The 16148-nt window shown below is 35.1% G+C and overlaps 1 protein-coding gene across 1 annotated transcript; it reads right to left on the reverse strand.

The window, feature by feature from the left end:
- Positions 1-3709: 3709 nt before the first annotated feature.
- LOC145065612 (extracellular ribonuclease LE-like) lies at positions 3710-4978 on the reverse strand. The gene is made up of 4 exons (XM_079012640.1): positions 4854-4978; positions 4621-4776; positions 4145-4343; positions 3710-4051 (listed from the first exon to the last, which is right to left on the reverse strand). Exons 1-4 carry the CDS (start codon positions 4962-4964, stop codon positions 3828-3830), a joined length of 690 nt encoding a protein of 229 aa, XP_078868766.1. The 5' UTR covers positions 4965-4978; the 3' UTR covers positions 3710-3827.
- Positions 4979-16148: the final 11170 nt, after the last annotated feature.

A 16148-nucleotide genomic window follows, 5' to 3' on the forward strand; every position in this document is an offset into this window, starting at 1 on the left:
AAGGAGTGAATTTGGCCATGTGAGAATCATCAGAAAAGAGATCCAACGTATCCTCCAAGCTTAGCATTGTGTCCTCTCTTTACCAGGAGCGTATCATGTGCATTTTGAGGCCACCTAGGGGTGGAATGCATTCAAGTCGAACCCCCAATGAAGTCACTAGGAGGAGCGCATTCTATAATGTTTGGAGCGCATCTTTATGCCTCCAGTTCATTTGACACTCCATAACGCTCCTTCAGAAAACTCTATCAGAATGTTCCACCTCAAGTCAGAATGCACGAATGTGTTTCCAAATGCTCCAACAGTGATCCTAAATGCTAAAGTCATATTAAACAGACTAAATAACATGTCTCATAGACTAAATAAAGTCCCTAATGATTTCCCTCCAAAGTCACAAGCATCTAGTTTATCCAAGATTGAATTCTAGTACCTAATAAATTTCCTTTCAAATAGTATTCATGATTCATTCATCAGTCTATGATATGTCACATCTATGACTAAGTAATCAGTCTTAGATACTAAAATTCATCCAAATGTAAGTGTTCATTTAAATGTCAAATAGTGCATGCCTATTAGGGAATGGGATCCAGTCTTTAATAGGTTTCTTATCCAAAGGAAAAATTGATGCAATTATATCAATGACTTAAATCCAGTCCCCCCTCATAAGGTCCTTACATAGTCGCACAAGTGTATCAAGAGCTAAAATCCAGTCCCTTGTAACTTCCCTTCCAAAGTCAACATTAGGGATAAGTTATATATGATATAAAATTCAGTATCGATCATCCTTTTATTAAAATAGTATATGCGATTGATTCATCAGCCTCTAATATATGGCATATATGAAAAAATAACCTATCTTAAAGACTAACATTCATTCCCTAATGAAGCTCCCTCCAAAGTCAAAAGTGGCTAGTTTCTCAAAGACTGAACTTCAGTCCCTAATAAGTTTCTTTCAAAATATCATTTGAATGTCAAATAGTGCATGTCTATCAAAGACTAAGACTGAAGTATAGTCTTTAGAAAGTTTCCCATGCAAATGACAAATTGGTGTAATTATATCAATGACTGAAATTCGGTCCTAAATACGTTCCACACACAATCAAAACTGATACAAGTATTAGGGACTGATATTCAGTCCCACATAATTTCCCTCCAAATTCAAAGTTGGCGCTAGACATTTCGAGACTGAAATTCACTCCCTAATATTTCTCGAATAAGTTTGGTCAATCTCTAATGATTCACATATTGAAAAGTCTTATATGGTATATGAGACTAATTCATCAGTCCCATATACATTGTATCCAAGACTCTCCGATATTTTAGTCACATAACCCCTTCTTTCTTGTAGTGTTAGATTTATCGAAGACACTATGTTTGCAATATTTCATCTTGCCTTTGTTGAAAACTTCAAGTAGACCCTGTTTATTTAGCTTAATAGTCCAAGTTCACTCATATTACTTAAAACTAAACTAAAAGTGGATGCAATTTCATCATTTGTCGAATAACCATATTTATGTTAACTTTTGAAATTGTAAGATCCTTTAGGGCTAATTTCTCATTTTACTCAAATAGAGATGAGTGAGGAGTCACGGAAGAAGCGAAACTAGTGATAGTTGTGCTCCATACATAGTACAATCCATTTAATTTTAGCAAATCAATTTTAATAACAACCAAAGAATCTTTTTATATCGTTTTTAAGATACCATCTTCACTTGTATATTTGAAAACTTTTTGTCAAATACACTAAATGATATTAGGTTTCTTTTATCTTTAGTATGAAACGAACACCAATCAAGGTAATAAGAGTGTCATCAAACATCTTGATATAAATGGAGCTAATTCCTTCAATTTTGCACTCTGAATCATCAAATCGAAGAACATACCTTGTGTTGTGAATTGGTTCAAACGTAGAAAAGCAATATTCGTGCGGACAAATGTGATATGTGTAAACCGAATTAAGAATCCATTCGCTATCGATATCAAAAACCCAAACTATAACAACAGTTCATCGTCAGCATCGTAGTATAAGCACAGTTAGCCAATTTGTCTTTATCATTCTTTTCCATATTTCTTTCTTTTTCAATTTATAACACTCTGGAATTTCATGACCATCTTTGTGACAATACCTGCAAGTTTTCACTTTGGCTTTGCCTCGAAAGTTAGAATGCCCTTTCTTCCAACGAAAACTATCTTTAGAACAACCACAAACCGATAACCCTTTCTCTTGTGAACTACTTGCTCCTGTGAAGATGTAATTGTTTTCACGTTTTACTTTGAATATAAAGCTTCATCAACTTCATGTAAAGTAAGAGATTCAACTTCTCTGATAAGGTGCTGGGAAAAGAGCATAAAAGAATCCAACCAAGGTCTTATTCAACATACTTGATTTCCAAAATTGCCAAATCAGACACGACCTCATTGAAATCAGGGATGTGGTTAAGTAGATTGCCACCTTCTTAAAGTTTATGTAGGAAAATTCTTTTATTTAAATGTCAATTACTCATGAGATCTTTTTTCATGCATACTGATTCAAGCTTTTACCAAACAATTGCGATTCTTTCATTAAGTACATCTTGGAAAAATTGTGGAGGTGTAACAAGATTTATGCCAAGGCTATACAATCCTTCTTTTTCTCACTAAGAGACGAAAAGTAGGTTGAGTTTTTCCTCCAAAAAAATATAATGCATCGTCGTAATCCGTTTGAGCCAAAAGATCTCGCATCTTTACTTGCCAAAGTGAAAGTCATATTTAATGGTAGTCGTAGGAAAAAAAATTGCTATATGTTTAACATGTAAAACGGATTAAGAAAAAATTATTTTTGGGCTGAAATATTGATCTTGGTGGTGAATAGGCTTCAAAGAAAAACAATGGCTGGTAAAATCGAATTATAGTGGTTGTGGGCTATTGGGTTTAAGGGGAAAAAACATATAAGTGGGCTATTTTAATGGCTTTAAGACTTAGAAGTCGTTTTCGTTTTGTAGGTCAAATTATATAGATGGAATAATTGGGCTAGGATATAAATGAATATCGGGGCTACCAAAATTGATTACGTTAAACCAATATTGGGATAATGTTTTGGGTCTTGTGTTTCACCAAAGAAAAAACTACCAGGCATGTGGATAATGAACGTCAAGGGATATAGCAGCTAGCCAGGCTCAAAGAAATAAACGCCGATGAGGATGGTAAAGTCGCCCGGAAAGATTCCTCAAGGATTCAAGAAAATTGATGAAAACAAGGTATGTTTTTGATCTTTTAATGCATGGATACCACTTGCTAGAGATTAAAACGTAAACAATAAGAACGAACATAGGATTTATAGTGAAAAACCAAACACTATATTGATCTCAATGTTCATGAAGGATTACAATGGCTTGATCTTTTGGTGTAGAACGGGAAGAAAGAGATGATGAAAAACGTTCTTAATAACCCTGACTATTAAAAAGTCTCCTAATAGAACTCCATAACTTAGGAATAGATATCCCAAAAAACATACCATGTAGCTTTAAGAGCTTGCAACACCCTATCCACAGTTCCTAGAATAGTCACTTGGTAGCTATCCCATTGCATGCATAATTTTGGGAGCATCTTTAACAATTAAAATGTAGGTTTTGCAACCCATATCCTACATTAGCATGTATAGAATAATATGAATATCCGTATATTGTAGTTATTTGAACAAAAATCTAAATATTACTCATCCACACACACTATGTTGCACAATTCGTCATTCTTGCATAAATTGATAAAAACAAATTATGAAACATACAAATTCAACACAAAGGTAAAGAAACATAGACAATTCATACATCTGGAAAAGGAGAACATCTAATTTAGAAAGAAGGAAACTCAATAGAGGAACCGCAACTTCCATTTGGAAAGACTGGACATTCAATGAATCCCGAAGCCGATGAATCCACACACAAGTAGATTTGGTACAACTGACTGTTACCCGAAGAATCATTATTGCACTCGATCCATGGAGTGTAACCACTCGCTCCTTTGATCGCGCTTTTTATGTCACTAATACTATACTTTTGCCCATTTGGTTGAATTCCTACATCAAAATATCACAAAAAATATGCAACATTTCAAGTTCAAAAAAAAAAAAAAAACGTTTGCTTTACTATGATTTATGAATGATTCATACCTGCCCTTTCAAGAGCTTGGAGGAGATTAATTTCGTTCTTGAGACTTAGTGCGGTTGCAAAATAAGCATGTTGGTTGAGTACAGATTCCGAGCAAGTCCCATGTTTGTCCCACTCATGACCCCAAAATGTTAGCCCATTGTTGCTTGGGCACGATAGAGTTGGCCAATCGGACCGCATTTGGTTTGTAAGATCCGAAATCTGTAATTTATAAAAATCTCATTGATTTTACAGAACAGGTTGTACTGTGTTTGTATTTGGACTAGTCAGATGTTAATAGTAGAACAAAAATTGCAATTTTTTTAGTGACATCCAATCAGATGGAAAAGACTTAGTCACATCCAATCAAATGAAAAAAAAAAAAACGTAAATACCCTACTCATTCTTATTATAAAATATTTATTTTGTTATGTCCAGTGTAACAAATGAAGTGTAACAAATCCAAACTAGGGATCAAAAGAATTGGTAAAAGAACCACCTTGGATGCATCGAAAGGGGTGCTAGAGTCGCAATTGGAGGGATAGGAGCCATCGTTTCTATTAGGCCAAAGTCCATGGATTCCGAAGTCTGATTCCGGTTTTCCGGTGCTTGGGTAGCAACAACCTTGTTTCGTGTCACAGTATGATCCTGGCCACTGAAAAAACGTTTAATTCAAATGATTGTAAAGGGAATCAAGACAAAAATGGAATGGAATTGAAATGGGGTATATACCTGTTGAACAAAGTAGAAGAAATCAAAATCTTGTGATGCGGAGAGTACAAGTAGGGAATGCAGGGTCAAGAGCTTGATCAAAAGCAAAACGTTGATGGATTGCATCTTCATGTCGTCAGATGGGTGTGTTTATGAGGGAGTGTTATTTGTGTGTATTTATAGGTGAGATTGTGTGTATGAAAAGGTATGAACCCAAAATGGAGAATATCGTGTGGTTTGTTTTATTAGAGAGAGGGAGATTGAGAAATAATGAATGCGTTTGTTGTTACTAAAATAAATGAATCATTTAGTTTTCATAAGTTTGATATAAACTCTAAAAATATTGGATGTTTTAAAATTAATGGTTGCGGATAAAACATGAAAATATAATTAATTAACAAAAATTCTATTATAGTCCGAATAGTTTTTCTCATTTTTGAAAATTATATCAAACTCAATAAGTAAACCAAACAAAAAATCTCCAAAACTTCATATTTATTTTTTTCTAACTTATTTTCATTAAAATTCTTACATGCCCATTTTCTTTGTATACTAGCTAAAGTTATTATATATATATATATATATATATATATATATATATATATATATATATATATATATATATATATATATATATATATATATATATATATTAAAATGGTTGAAACACAATATTGACATAAATGCGTATATTCTTTTTCGTTATTTTGTGATGGTGTTTCCCATAAATAAACAAAAAGAGATAAAGAGTTCCAAACCAACTCATAAATTAATCAATTAGTATTTTATAATTGGATTTGTTGACTCTTAGTTTGCTTTAAGTTGCATGGGACACGGATCATTGAAAGCTATTTACTATTTAGGTTGATAATTGGTACCAATCCAATTATTTTGGGCAAATTAGTCAATAAGTTTATATAAAATTTGATTTTGATGGTGTATTTATTTTTTAATTAAGTCAATAAATTTATAATTTTGTTGCAAATTTAACCAATGGAACGGTTTTCTTACTATATTTCATACTTTTCATTTGTTGATTATGTAGAAATGTGATGTGGCTTATCATCAAAGAGTCTTGTAAGCAAAACAAGTGAAGGTCGTTCACAGTAACATCTCTTATTTGTCTTGCTTACACTACTCTCGGATGATAAACCATTTGAACGACTTTAAGAAGTCATTACAAAAAATTATGATGCTCTGAGAGAAGAAAAAAATAATAATATCAGTAAGTATATATCTATGTAATTGTTTATTTTGATTCAAATGTTTGCCAATTATGATTATATGTGGAAACGACATCAGTTTTGGCGTACTAAGCAAATGAAATACATGAAAGATGAAACATATGAAGTAAATCGTTTGATAAGTTAAATTCGCAACAAAATTGTAAAATTGTTGACTTAAATGAGAAATAAAAAAACATAGTGTAAAAATCGTTGTTTTTTTTTTTTTTTTTTTTTTTTTGTAAACTGACTATTATTTTTATACGACTTGCCCAATTATTTTTACTTAAAATTTAATATTTTTATAAAGTAAATAATGATATTTAAAACTCCGTTTAAATTCAATGTTATGGATGTTTAAAAACCATAACCCGATCAAGATTTGGAAACCATATAAAAGCTGGGTGTGAAAGAAAGATGATATGGAAAGGGATATTCCACTAAAATGCTCGGCGGAAGCATCTCATGGGTACACCAATAATTGGAACACAAAGTTTAATATATATCTTTGTTCTAAGTAAAAATGATGATTCATTGATTTGACGGATAGCATATAAAAAAATGTTGGTTTTAAAATATTAGTATATGTTTTAAGGTTTAATGTATTATTAATTTTTAAAATTCATGTTTTGCTAAAGGATTTATAGTTTATTGGTGTTAAAAACCAATTTTTTTTTTTGTTCGCCGTTCAAAAAAATGTATCTATAACACTATAAAAAAATATTTTTCATTTCATTATATATTTCATTATATTTATTTGAAACTTCCTACCTTTTTATATTTCATTCTAATATATCTATTTTATTAATTTAAATATATTACTAAATATGAAATATTATCATATTAATGGTATATTTTTTAAATAATTAATATTATATGTTTAAAATAAGAATTTAAATATCATGTTTCCAAAATATAAATTAAAATATCAAAAAAAAAAAAAAAAAAAAAAAAAACTTCAAAATATTCAAAAACTAATTGTTAAAATTATTATTTCTAAAGGTTTAAATATCTTAAATGTAAAACTAAATAAACATGTTAAATTAACTAAAAAAATATCTAAAACTATTTTTATAATAATTGAGAATTTTCCAAATAAATGGTTTTTAAATTAAGTGACAATAATAATATTTAAAAATAACATAACCTTATAAATTAAATTACGTTGGATTACAAAGAATGTCAAATAAATAATTTATAAATTAATTAATCATAATCTTAAAAGTAGCATTAAATCGAGAAATGTATTTAATTTTATTAACACGTAAACTACAAGCAACAACCATTAACCAACCTACCTGGTTGTGATGCATCCTAGGTTATAGGCCTCAGTGGGTGAGGTTAAAAGTTCGATTATTGGCTGAACATATTTGGAGGATTTTTCCTGGATTGGCGTGGGTTCAATTCTTGGTTCCCTTTGGTGGTGAATGGTGCCCCTCGTGGTGGCCCGCCAGGCATTCCTGATCCATCGGGTCGGGTTACCCTCTATCTATTTGTCAGTTCAAAAAAAAATTAAATAATATAATTTTAGTAGATTTTAATATGATTCCAAATCATTACAATCTTCTCTAATAAATAAAAATAATTTTGTCAAAGGTCATTCTTTTTCTTCAATTTGTCAAATGTCAATTTGTAGTTATATATATATATATATATATATATATATATATATATATATATATATATATATATATATATATATATATATATATACACTAGGAAACATTTTTGGGCCGTGATAATCACGGCCCTAGTGAATTGATCATTAAGCTATTTTTAAATGATTTTAGGTAAAATACAGTTGTTTGACAGAAAATACAACTACTTTCTTGCTGAAAATATGGGCAATATAGCATTGTACTTTAAAAGTACATTGTTTTAATGTGAAAAAAGATATAACTTAAGTACATTGTTATTTGTTTCATATATGAATACAAAATAACAAAGCTTGTTTTTATAGACCTGTAGTGGAATTAATCTTTACAACTATTGTATACCCATACAATGTTCATCTAGAAGACTTGAAACCCATCCTTGATAATAGACCATTTTATTTTCTTTCGACATTAAAAATTCATTTGATTTTTCTTGTTTACAGCTTGTATAGGTGTTGTATGTTTATTTCTTAAAACCTGTAATCTTGATTTATTTACATTTTGATAACCCTTGAAAGCCGTCATCACAGGTTAGGTAAGTTCGACTGTTGATTCACCTATTGACTGATGCAGTGTGATGACATCTCATGTGTATTCTGTTATCACTAATGCAAGTCCTACACAATGTTGAACCAACATAAGTTAAATGCAAAAATGACAACATACTTACATTTATTTGTTTATTACAAAATCCTATTTTTTCGTTACTTTCAATTTATTTTCTTACTAAATCATTGTATTTTAAAAAAGAGGATTGAAAGTATATTATTGAAATTTGAAATAGGACAAACGTTGAAAGTATATTATTTTAATCCATTCTATATTTTTTATTTTCTGTTGGTAAGATGATCAATTTTTTAGCAAGTTGTAAGTGTTTGATCTATGTTTCCTATTTGTTTGAGTATGACTTTGACCAAATAATAAACAGTTTTTGTTTCTACAACTTTTGTTTCTCTATAAAAAATAATGTAAATTATATATGTAATAATAGACTTACCACACATACATATACAACAAAATTTGTTTTCTGTTACAAACTAAAAGTAAAAGCAATTTTATTAAAAAAATTATTATCTATTTCTTATAAGAATAGTTGGTTACATTTTTTTATGTGCATGTTGATTCTCTTAAGAGTATGAGTAAGTTGGTTTATACAATTAGTAAATTCTCATATACGCAGACAAATTAACAAGAAAGTAAACATGAATATATGATAAGATAGTAATAATTTAAGTATGCAAATTAACAAGAAAGTAAACATGAATATATGATAAGAAAGTAATAATTTAAGTATCCAAACCTCATAATAAAAGTAGATTGTAGGTCGATTTTTCATAAAATAAACTTACAGAAGCCGGCAAGATCAAGCTCTTGGTGTCCCTATACAACACAATCAAACAGGAAGCTTGAGAAAGTGGTTTTCTAGAACTTCAATGATTGTTAGTTACACTCAATAACCATCAAATCAAATGAGTGGCAGAATCTGACTTTGATTCATTGATATTATGAGGTGGGAGCTAGATGAAGTACAATAGCATCCAAACATCAAGAAAGAAAAAACTTTCAACTAATTAAAAACAATTAACCAACCTAGAGCCTTTGTTTCTCTTCTTTTTTTATTGAATAAATGAAAATAAAATGTTATAAAAAAATCATAGCAATTAACATGCATTGATATTTCTTCTATTTAACCTCAATATAATTGATATTTCTTATATTTAACCACAATGCAATATTAGTTTTGTTTCAAGATACCATAAAACGACCATCAGGTGTTCTGTTTACCCTCTTTTTTTAAAAGTAATTTTCTGTTTATTTATAGACTAACATTGATTTATTAGACTATAAATAAAAATATATGTCTCCTAAAATCTCTAAATCATATTCCATAAGTTTCCACAGCCATATCTAGAACACATACATAAGAAAAGTGAAGGCATAAAAGAAAAAACAAGTAAAAATTGAGAAGAAAAACTCACCATTCATCCAAGTTTTGGGGAGGATGGAATTACGTCTTCCATTGAAACTTCCATTCATTTTCCATTAATCTCAAACCTACATAGAGAACTTCTAGAAATCAACATCCAAAGGGCTAATTCATGCATAGCTTTTTAGTATCTTCTGATTTTAAATTTCTTGAGAATTTAGTTTAGTTTCAGTTTAATTATTTTATGAGCTTCAAATCAGGACTTACATAAAGGGTTTTATATATGAAACTCATGAATATTAACCTATTGAGACTTTTGGAGAAAAGAAGTTCTCACCACTACGGGTAACATAAGAGTCTAAATTCAAAACCGACATTGTTTGGGCAATTCACCAATTGCGGATCAATCCCGACAAAGTAAATCGTTGTGAGCCTGGACCTGTTATCCGATCTGTCCATCCTACCCATTTTGCCTCCTGTAGCTAAGCTAAGCAACAGGTGTTTGTTGATGAATATAGTATTTACTTCAAATATTTCTTAGATTTTTAGTATGCACATAATGATGAAGAGTGTGCGCAAACCTTTTAGAATCAAGAAAACCATTGGAACTTTTAAAATAAAATCATCTTCAGTTTAGTTTAGTCATCGGTTCCAAATTATTTGATAAACTAACACTCTGTTTAAAAAACTAAAAACCGAGTAAAAGCATAATATAACTCATTTCTTTTCCTCTCAAAACATAAAAGAATGTCGTATGAGAAAACATATCAGTTGGATCAGATCATTAACATTAACCCTCTTCGTCCACTTGTATTCTAATTAAACTTGAATTTATTGAGAAGAAATTATAGGAGTAGATACAAATTAAAGAAATGGAAATCTTTTTTTTCTATCGTGTCAAGTTCTAGAATCTAGATCCTCCAACAAACATTCTGTCTTTCTATGAACAATTTTGTTTTAACCCTTTATTTCATTAAGTGATAATGTCTAATTTCTCTTGAAAAATGGCTGATTCTTGTTGCGAGTCTTGTCACTCGTGATAATTGAATAAAATCTGATGGTTCAAAGAAACGATTGTAAGCACTATTTCATAACCCCATTGTACATACCAATGGAATGAAGCTAAAGTCGAAAAAGTTTTGAAAATTTCTAAAGCAAATTGAAAACTAATCTGCTATGAAGCCAACTATAGGCATATTCCTACAAGAATATAAACTTTAATTCGCCAAGTCATTAAGTTTTTAATAGATAATTGAATGTTTCATATTAATTCTAAAGATAAAAATTACACTTTATTTACAAATTATTACCACAGATGCTTAGTTGCTAGGCTATTGAATCACCGATGTCATTGAGGAAATTACCAATCTAAACTCGATCCAATCCATCTATACCGATACCTGAAAGTTTTTATTTGCATATCATAATATTACCTCTTTGTACATTAACAAGAAAACTTTTAGCAAATGCACTATGTCTGAAACAGAGAGGGGAGAAAGAAGCAGAGGATATTATACATACCACTTTGTGTGCAAACAGTCAGCATCATTTTGGGTTTTCTTCCAACATGCTTGGTATCTATTAATCTACAAGGTATAACAAAATCCACTTATTCTTTTAATTATCATATCAACCGGTCAACTAAATGATTTTAGTGAGTGTTCTAGTCGTTTTACCTATTAAGTACGACCTTCTGACACTTCCATTACAGTGATGATGCAGTAATACCCCCATATAATTGATTGCCACCAATAGCCCCTGAGTTGACTCTAAAACGAAACCCATTAAACAAAAACTCAATCTCAATAACAGCAAGATGATATTTGGAAAACTAATTTGAATGAAAACCCCTAATGTGAGCTGCAATCAACAGATTATAAAAGAAATCAACAGAGAAGGGTAGTAGGTAGGAAGTGTTGAGTTGGGGAAAGGTTTGAACACAATACACCATATTTACCTTTCTAGTTTTCATCATGTGGATATATCTCAAGTCAAGACTTGAAATTGGATTCATTGTCTTTAGGTTGAATCCAATGTTGTTCTCTTAAGCATTTCATCGAACATGTGGTACACCAAACAAAAATTCCAAGCTAGCAACATGAAAATCTGAAATCCCACACATCCTATACAACCAATAGATGAAAGCATCACCCTAGTTGTCCTTGAGAAAGGACGTGGTATCTGTATCGATGATTGCCTGATTGGAGTACATATATCCACAATCTTTGTACCAGTACAAGGCATCTTGGTGTTCTTCAAATTAGCAGGAGCCTGGATTTTTTTTGACAATTTGATTCAACGAATAAAAGAAAATAGTTAAACATTATACCTAGATGAAACGATGATGTTACAGCAAGTGGAAGTAAATGATTTAAAGAAGAAGCAGTGAACAGAAGGAGGCGGCGAGCCGAGTCCACAAAATGGTGTAGCACCTGGTTCCTGGTACGTAAATCTTATTTGATTATTTCTCTTCTTTTAGCCTTGGACTCGGCGAGTCACAGGTCCGACTCGCCGAGTAGATGCGGGACCCGGGACACGTTTAAGTTGTCGACTCGGCGAGTCCATATCCTGGACTCGGTGAGTCACAGCTGTTGGATGAAACCCTAAGTTTCAGGGGTTTGCACCCTATTTAAACAACATATCCGCCCCAACCTCGCCCCCATTCACCCTCAGAGCCCTATATCTCTCTCTAGCCTTGCTTCCTTGTGAAGTTTGAAGTGTTTTTGTGGTGTTCTTGAAGTTTTTGAGGAAAAAGAAGAGGGAATCAAGAAGAGGAGAAGGAGGCCAATCATCTCTGTGTCATTCCAACGTTTCCCCTAAGGTATAGCTCGTTTCCCCTCTGTTTTTAAGCTTATTGTCCCTTATAGCTCCATTAAAGTCCTTTTTGAGCCATTTCCAAGATTGTGCATGCTTGAGGGTTTGTAATAAGTTGATTGGCCTCTAGATCTAGGCAAGATTGAGCTCCAGGAGCTCAGATCTGTTAGCTTTATGGTCCCATGTTGCTTGTCCACCCTAGATCTACCCTTTTGAGGCATTTTGAGCCCTAAAATCCATATTGGTGAATATCTACACGTAAAGTTGGAAACTTTACATGTGATTCGTGTCCTAGAAGTCCAAATCTGTGAATGGCATGGATTGGAATCGAGCAAATCTGTGTATTTAGTGGGTGCATGGCAACGACTCGGCGATTCGTTCATGTGACTCGGCGAGTCTGTTCGCGAGTCTCCGAGTTTGTCCCCTTTTCGTAGTGTCGAGTGAGCAGTGAGTCACGGGGTGTGACTCAGTGAGTCGGAAGTTGAACTCATCTATGGAGGTACTCGGCGAGTCAATGCCCTGACTCGGCGAGTTCAAGGCAATCTCCTTAGATCAAGAACAGAATCGGCGAGTTGTTCATACAACTCGGCGAGTCGCAACATAAGTGTTCTTCGGATGAAGATGGACTCGGCGAGTTGTTCATACAACTCGGCGAGTCTTAGCATAAGTGTTTGTCGGATGAAGATGAACTCGACGAGTTGTTCATACAACTCGGCGAGTAGGATGAAGGACTTGAATATCAGTGTAGAAGGTGAACTCGTCGAGTCGTCGCCTAACTCGACGAGTAGGAACGGGATTCAGGGCAATCGTTTGGGTAGAGACTCGGCGAGTTGGAAAGCCAACTCGGCGAGTCGGGTCAACTGAAAGTTGACTCTGACTTTGTTTGATGACATGATCAGGGGTAAAATGGTCATTTTACCCAAAGGACAGTTAGCAGTGTTTGATTGAGTATGTTGTGGGAATTGCAGCCGGAGGATTTCCGGAGCAACAGCAACAGCAGTAGACAGTCAGTTCCCGATCAGATCAGCAACTACTTCGAGGTGAGTTACCTTCCAGTAGCGGTGGGTCTACGGCCACAATGCCGGCCCACCAGTAGGAGTTATATGTAGATGTTTGTCTCTGTGATATTCATCTAGGAATTACTACTACCTGTGTTATGTTATGTGCTAGTATGATATGATGCTATGTGCTAGTGATAGTAGGGGGAGATAGTCCCCGAGGTATCCGGTCGGTAGGACCGAAGGGGAGGCCAGCACCCAGATATGCTAGGCAGTATCCGGTCGAGGGGATCGAAGGGGAGGTCAGCACCCAGATATGCTAGGCAGTATCCGGTCGAGAGGACCGAAGGGGAGGCCAGCACCCAGATATGCTAGGCAGTATCCAGTCAAGAGGACCGAAGGGGAGACCAGCACCCAGATATGCTAGGCAATGTCCGGTCGAGAGGGCCGAAGGGGTAGGTCGGGCACCCAGATATGCTTGACAATATATGTATGTTATGAGATTATATGGTATGTGGTACGGTGGGGGAACTCACTAAGCTTTGTGCTTACAGTTTTCAGTTTTGGTTTCAGGTACCTCCTCAGCTAGGGGAAAGGAGCCGACGCGGTAGCAGCATGTCACACACACACTCTCTGTTTTCCGCATTTACGAGATTCTCTGGGATTTATACTCTGATATTTTGATTGGTTGTATGATTTGGCTTTTAGACATGGTTTACATTGTATCATGGTTTAATCAAACAATGTTTTAATTATTAATGTTTTCTAAAGTAATGTTTTAAAACGAAATTTTTGGACGTGAAATTTGGGTTGTTACAAGTTGGTATCAGAGCCCTGGTTTGAGGGATTCGGACACACCTTCGGGGGTGTTTGAACTCAAATCGAGGGATTAAAAGATTTTCTAAAAGAAAATGTTTTCAAAAAAAATTGAGAAAAGAGTTTCGAGAAAGAACGAAGTGTGTGATGTGCACGACCGGCCGAGCTCAAGTAAGTATTCCCCAAAGTACCCATACAAGTTTATGTTATGTTTATCAGCTTTTGTAGAACAGCATGCTAGAATAGGACTAAGGATCTAGGAGTGATGCCTTATGTGCCTGCTTTATGTGTTTCAGTTGTATGAGAATTGCATGCTAGTTATTGAGTAGACAGCAAGTAGGATAGCCTGACTAGGTTATACCTGATAGTATGAGCTTAGCACTTTATGCTAGTGCAGTTCCTGAAAGCAGATAGAGTTGATTGAGATTTTTACCCTTGTCTGAATGTTGCTTGCTTCGTGCTACGTGGGACTCTGAATAATGGGAGTTAGCCATTAGGCGAATGCGTCACGTCACATGTGATCAGGGTTGAATAATCTTAAAGTGTCGGATTTGATCCTACTGCGCAGCTCTTGTTTGAGTCCAACCGTTGTAGGGACGAGTCAGGTACTCGAAGGATTATCTGAGCCTCGTCACAAGTGATGGTATTCGGGTAATGGCTAATTGGCATTACAAGGAGGCCTGCAGCAGCTGAGGACTGGATAGAGTAGAATCAGAGATTTCCCTAGAGCAAGCCTAGAATGAGTATAGCAGTGATCAGCAGTAGTGAAAGGGATCTGGTGGAGTCGAGGCATTCCTTGAAAAAGGTACGGATAGATGTGGAAGGTAGTATGGGCCCGTACTACTGAAATCAGAGGATCCGTACCCGAACCAAGGAAGGCCAAGATAAGACCAGGGAACTTGTAAGTAGCAGTGATCCCTCAGGAAGTATCAATATCTCTAATGTTTGTTGTGATGTATTGCAGAATGGTGGTACTTCGATCGAGGCCAGTAGATGGCGGTTTAGGAGAGGGGTCAGGTTCGGGATCAGGTTCCGAGCTGGTTGATGAGGGACTACGCGAGTTCATCGCGTCAAAGATCACCAGAGGCATCCTTGAGTCGACCCCCATTCTCTTTGGGTCAATCAAGGAAGGGATCATGTAGTTGATGGAGGATCGCGTTCGGGCATTCCGGAGTGATATGGCATCTAGCCAGTCGGGATCTCGCACACTGTCCTTCAAGGACTTCAGGGGTAGTGGTGCCCCGGATTTCCATGGGGTGAAGGACCCCATTGCTGCCAGGCGATGGATTGCAGACATCGAGTCTGCACAATTGACTAGCTTCTGCCCCGAGGGGTCGAAGGTGAGGTATGCAGCAGGGTGTTTACGGGACCGAGCCCGGGATTGGTGGGAGGCAGTGGGTGACTCGTTGGGAGCCTCAACTATCGAGGCTATGACCTGGTCGGACATTGTGACCAGGTTCAGGGCAGAGTTTGCGCCGGCTGTCGAGCTTCAACAGCTGGCCAAGGAGTTCCTAGACATGAGACAGACGACGGAGACTGTGGCGGAGATCACCGCCAAGTTCCGGGAGAGGGCTTTGTTGGTGCCCCAGTATGCTGGTGACGAGGATATGAGGAGGACTCGTTATCATGATATGCTACGAGCTGACATCCGGGAGCATGTTAGCTTTTCGGCTTGCCCTACCCTGGACTCCATGATTGCAAGGGCGAGGGAAAGGGAGATAGATTTGGATCACATCCGAAAACGGAAGGCAGAAGAGGGTCAGTCAGGAGGGGCTTCGGGGAAGAAGCCCAAGGGATCAGATGCGGGGCCGAAAGGCCAACAGGGACGGGGACGCTGCAGGAAATGCGGCAAGGCGCACGAGGGAGCATGCATGATGGGATCA

This window comes from Lactuca serriola, chromosome 8, assembly GCF_051521515.1.
Source record: "Lactuca serriola cultivar US96UC23 chromosome 8, Lser_US96UC23_V15, whole genome shotgun sequence".
Lineage (NCBI taxonomy): Eukaryota > Viridiplantae > Streptophyta > Magnoliopsida > Asterales > Asteraceae > Lactuca > Lactuca serriola.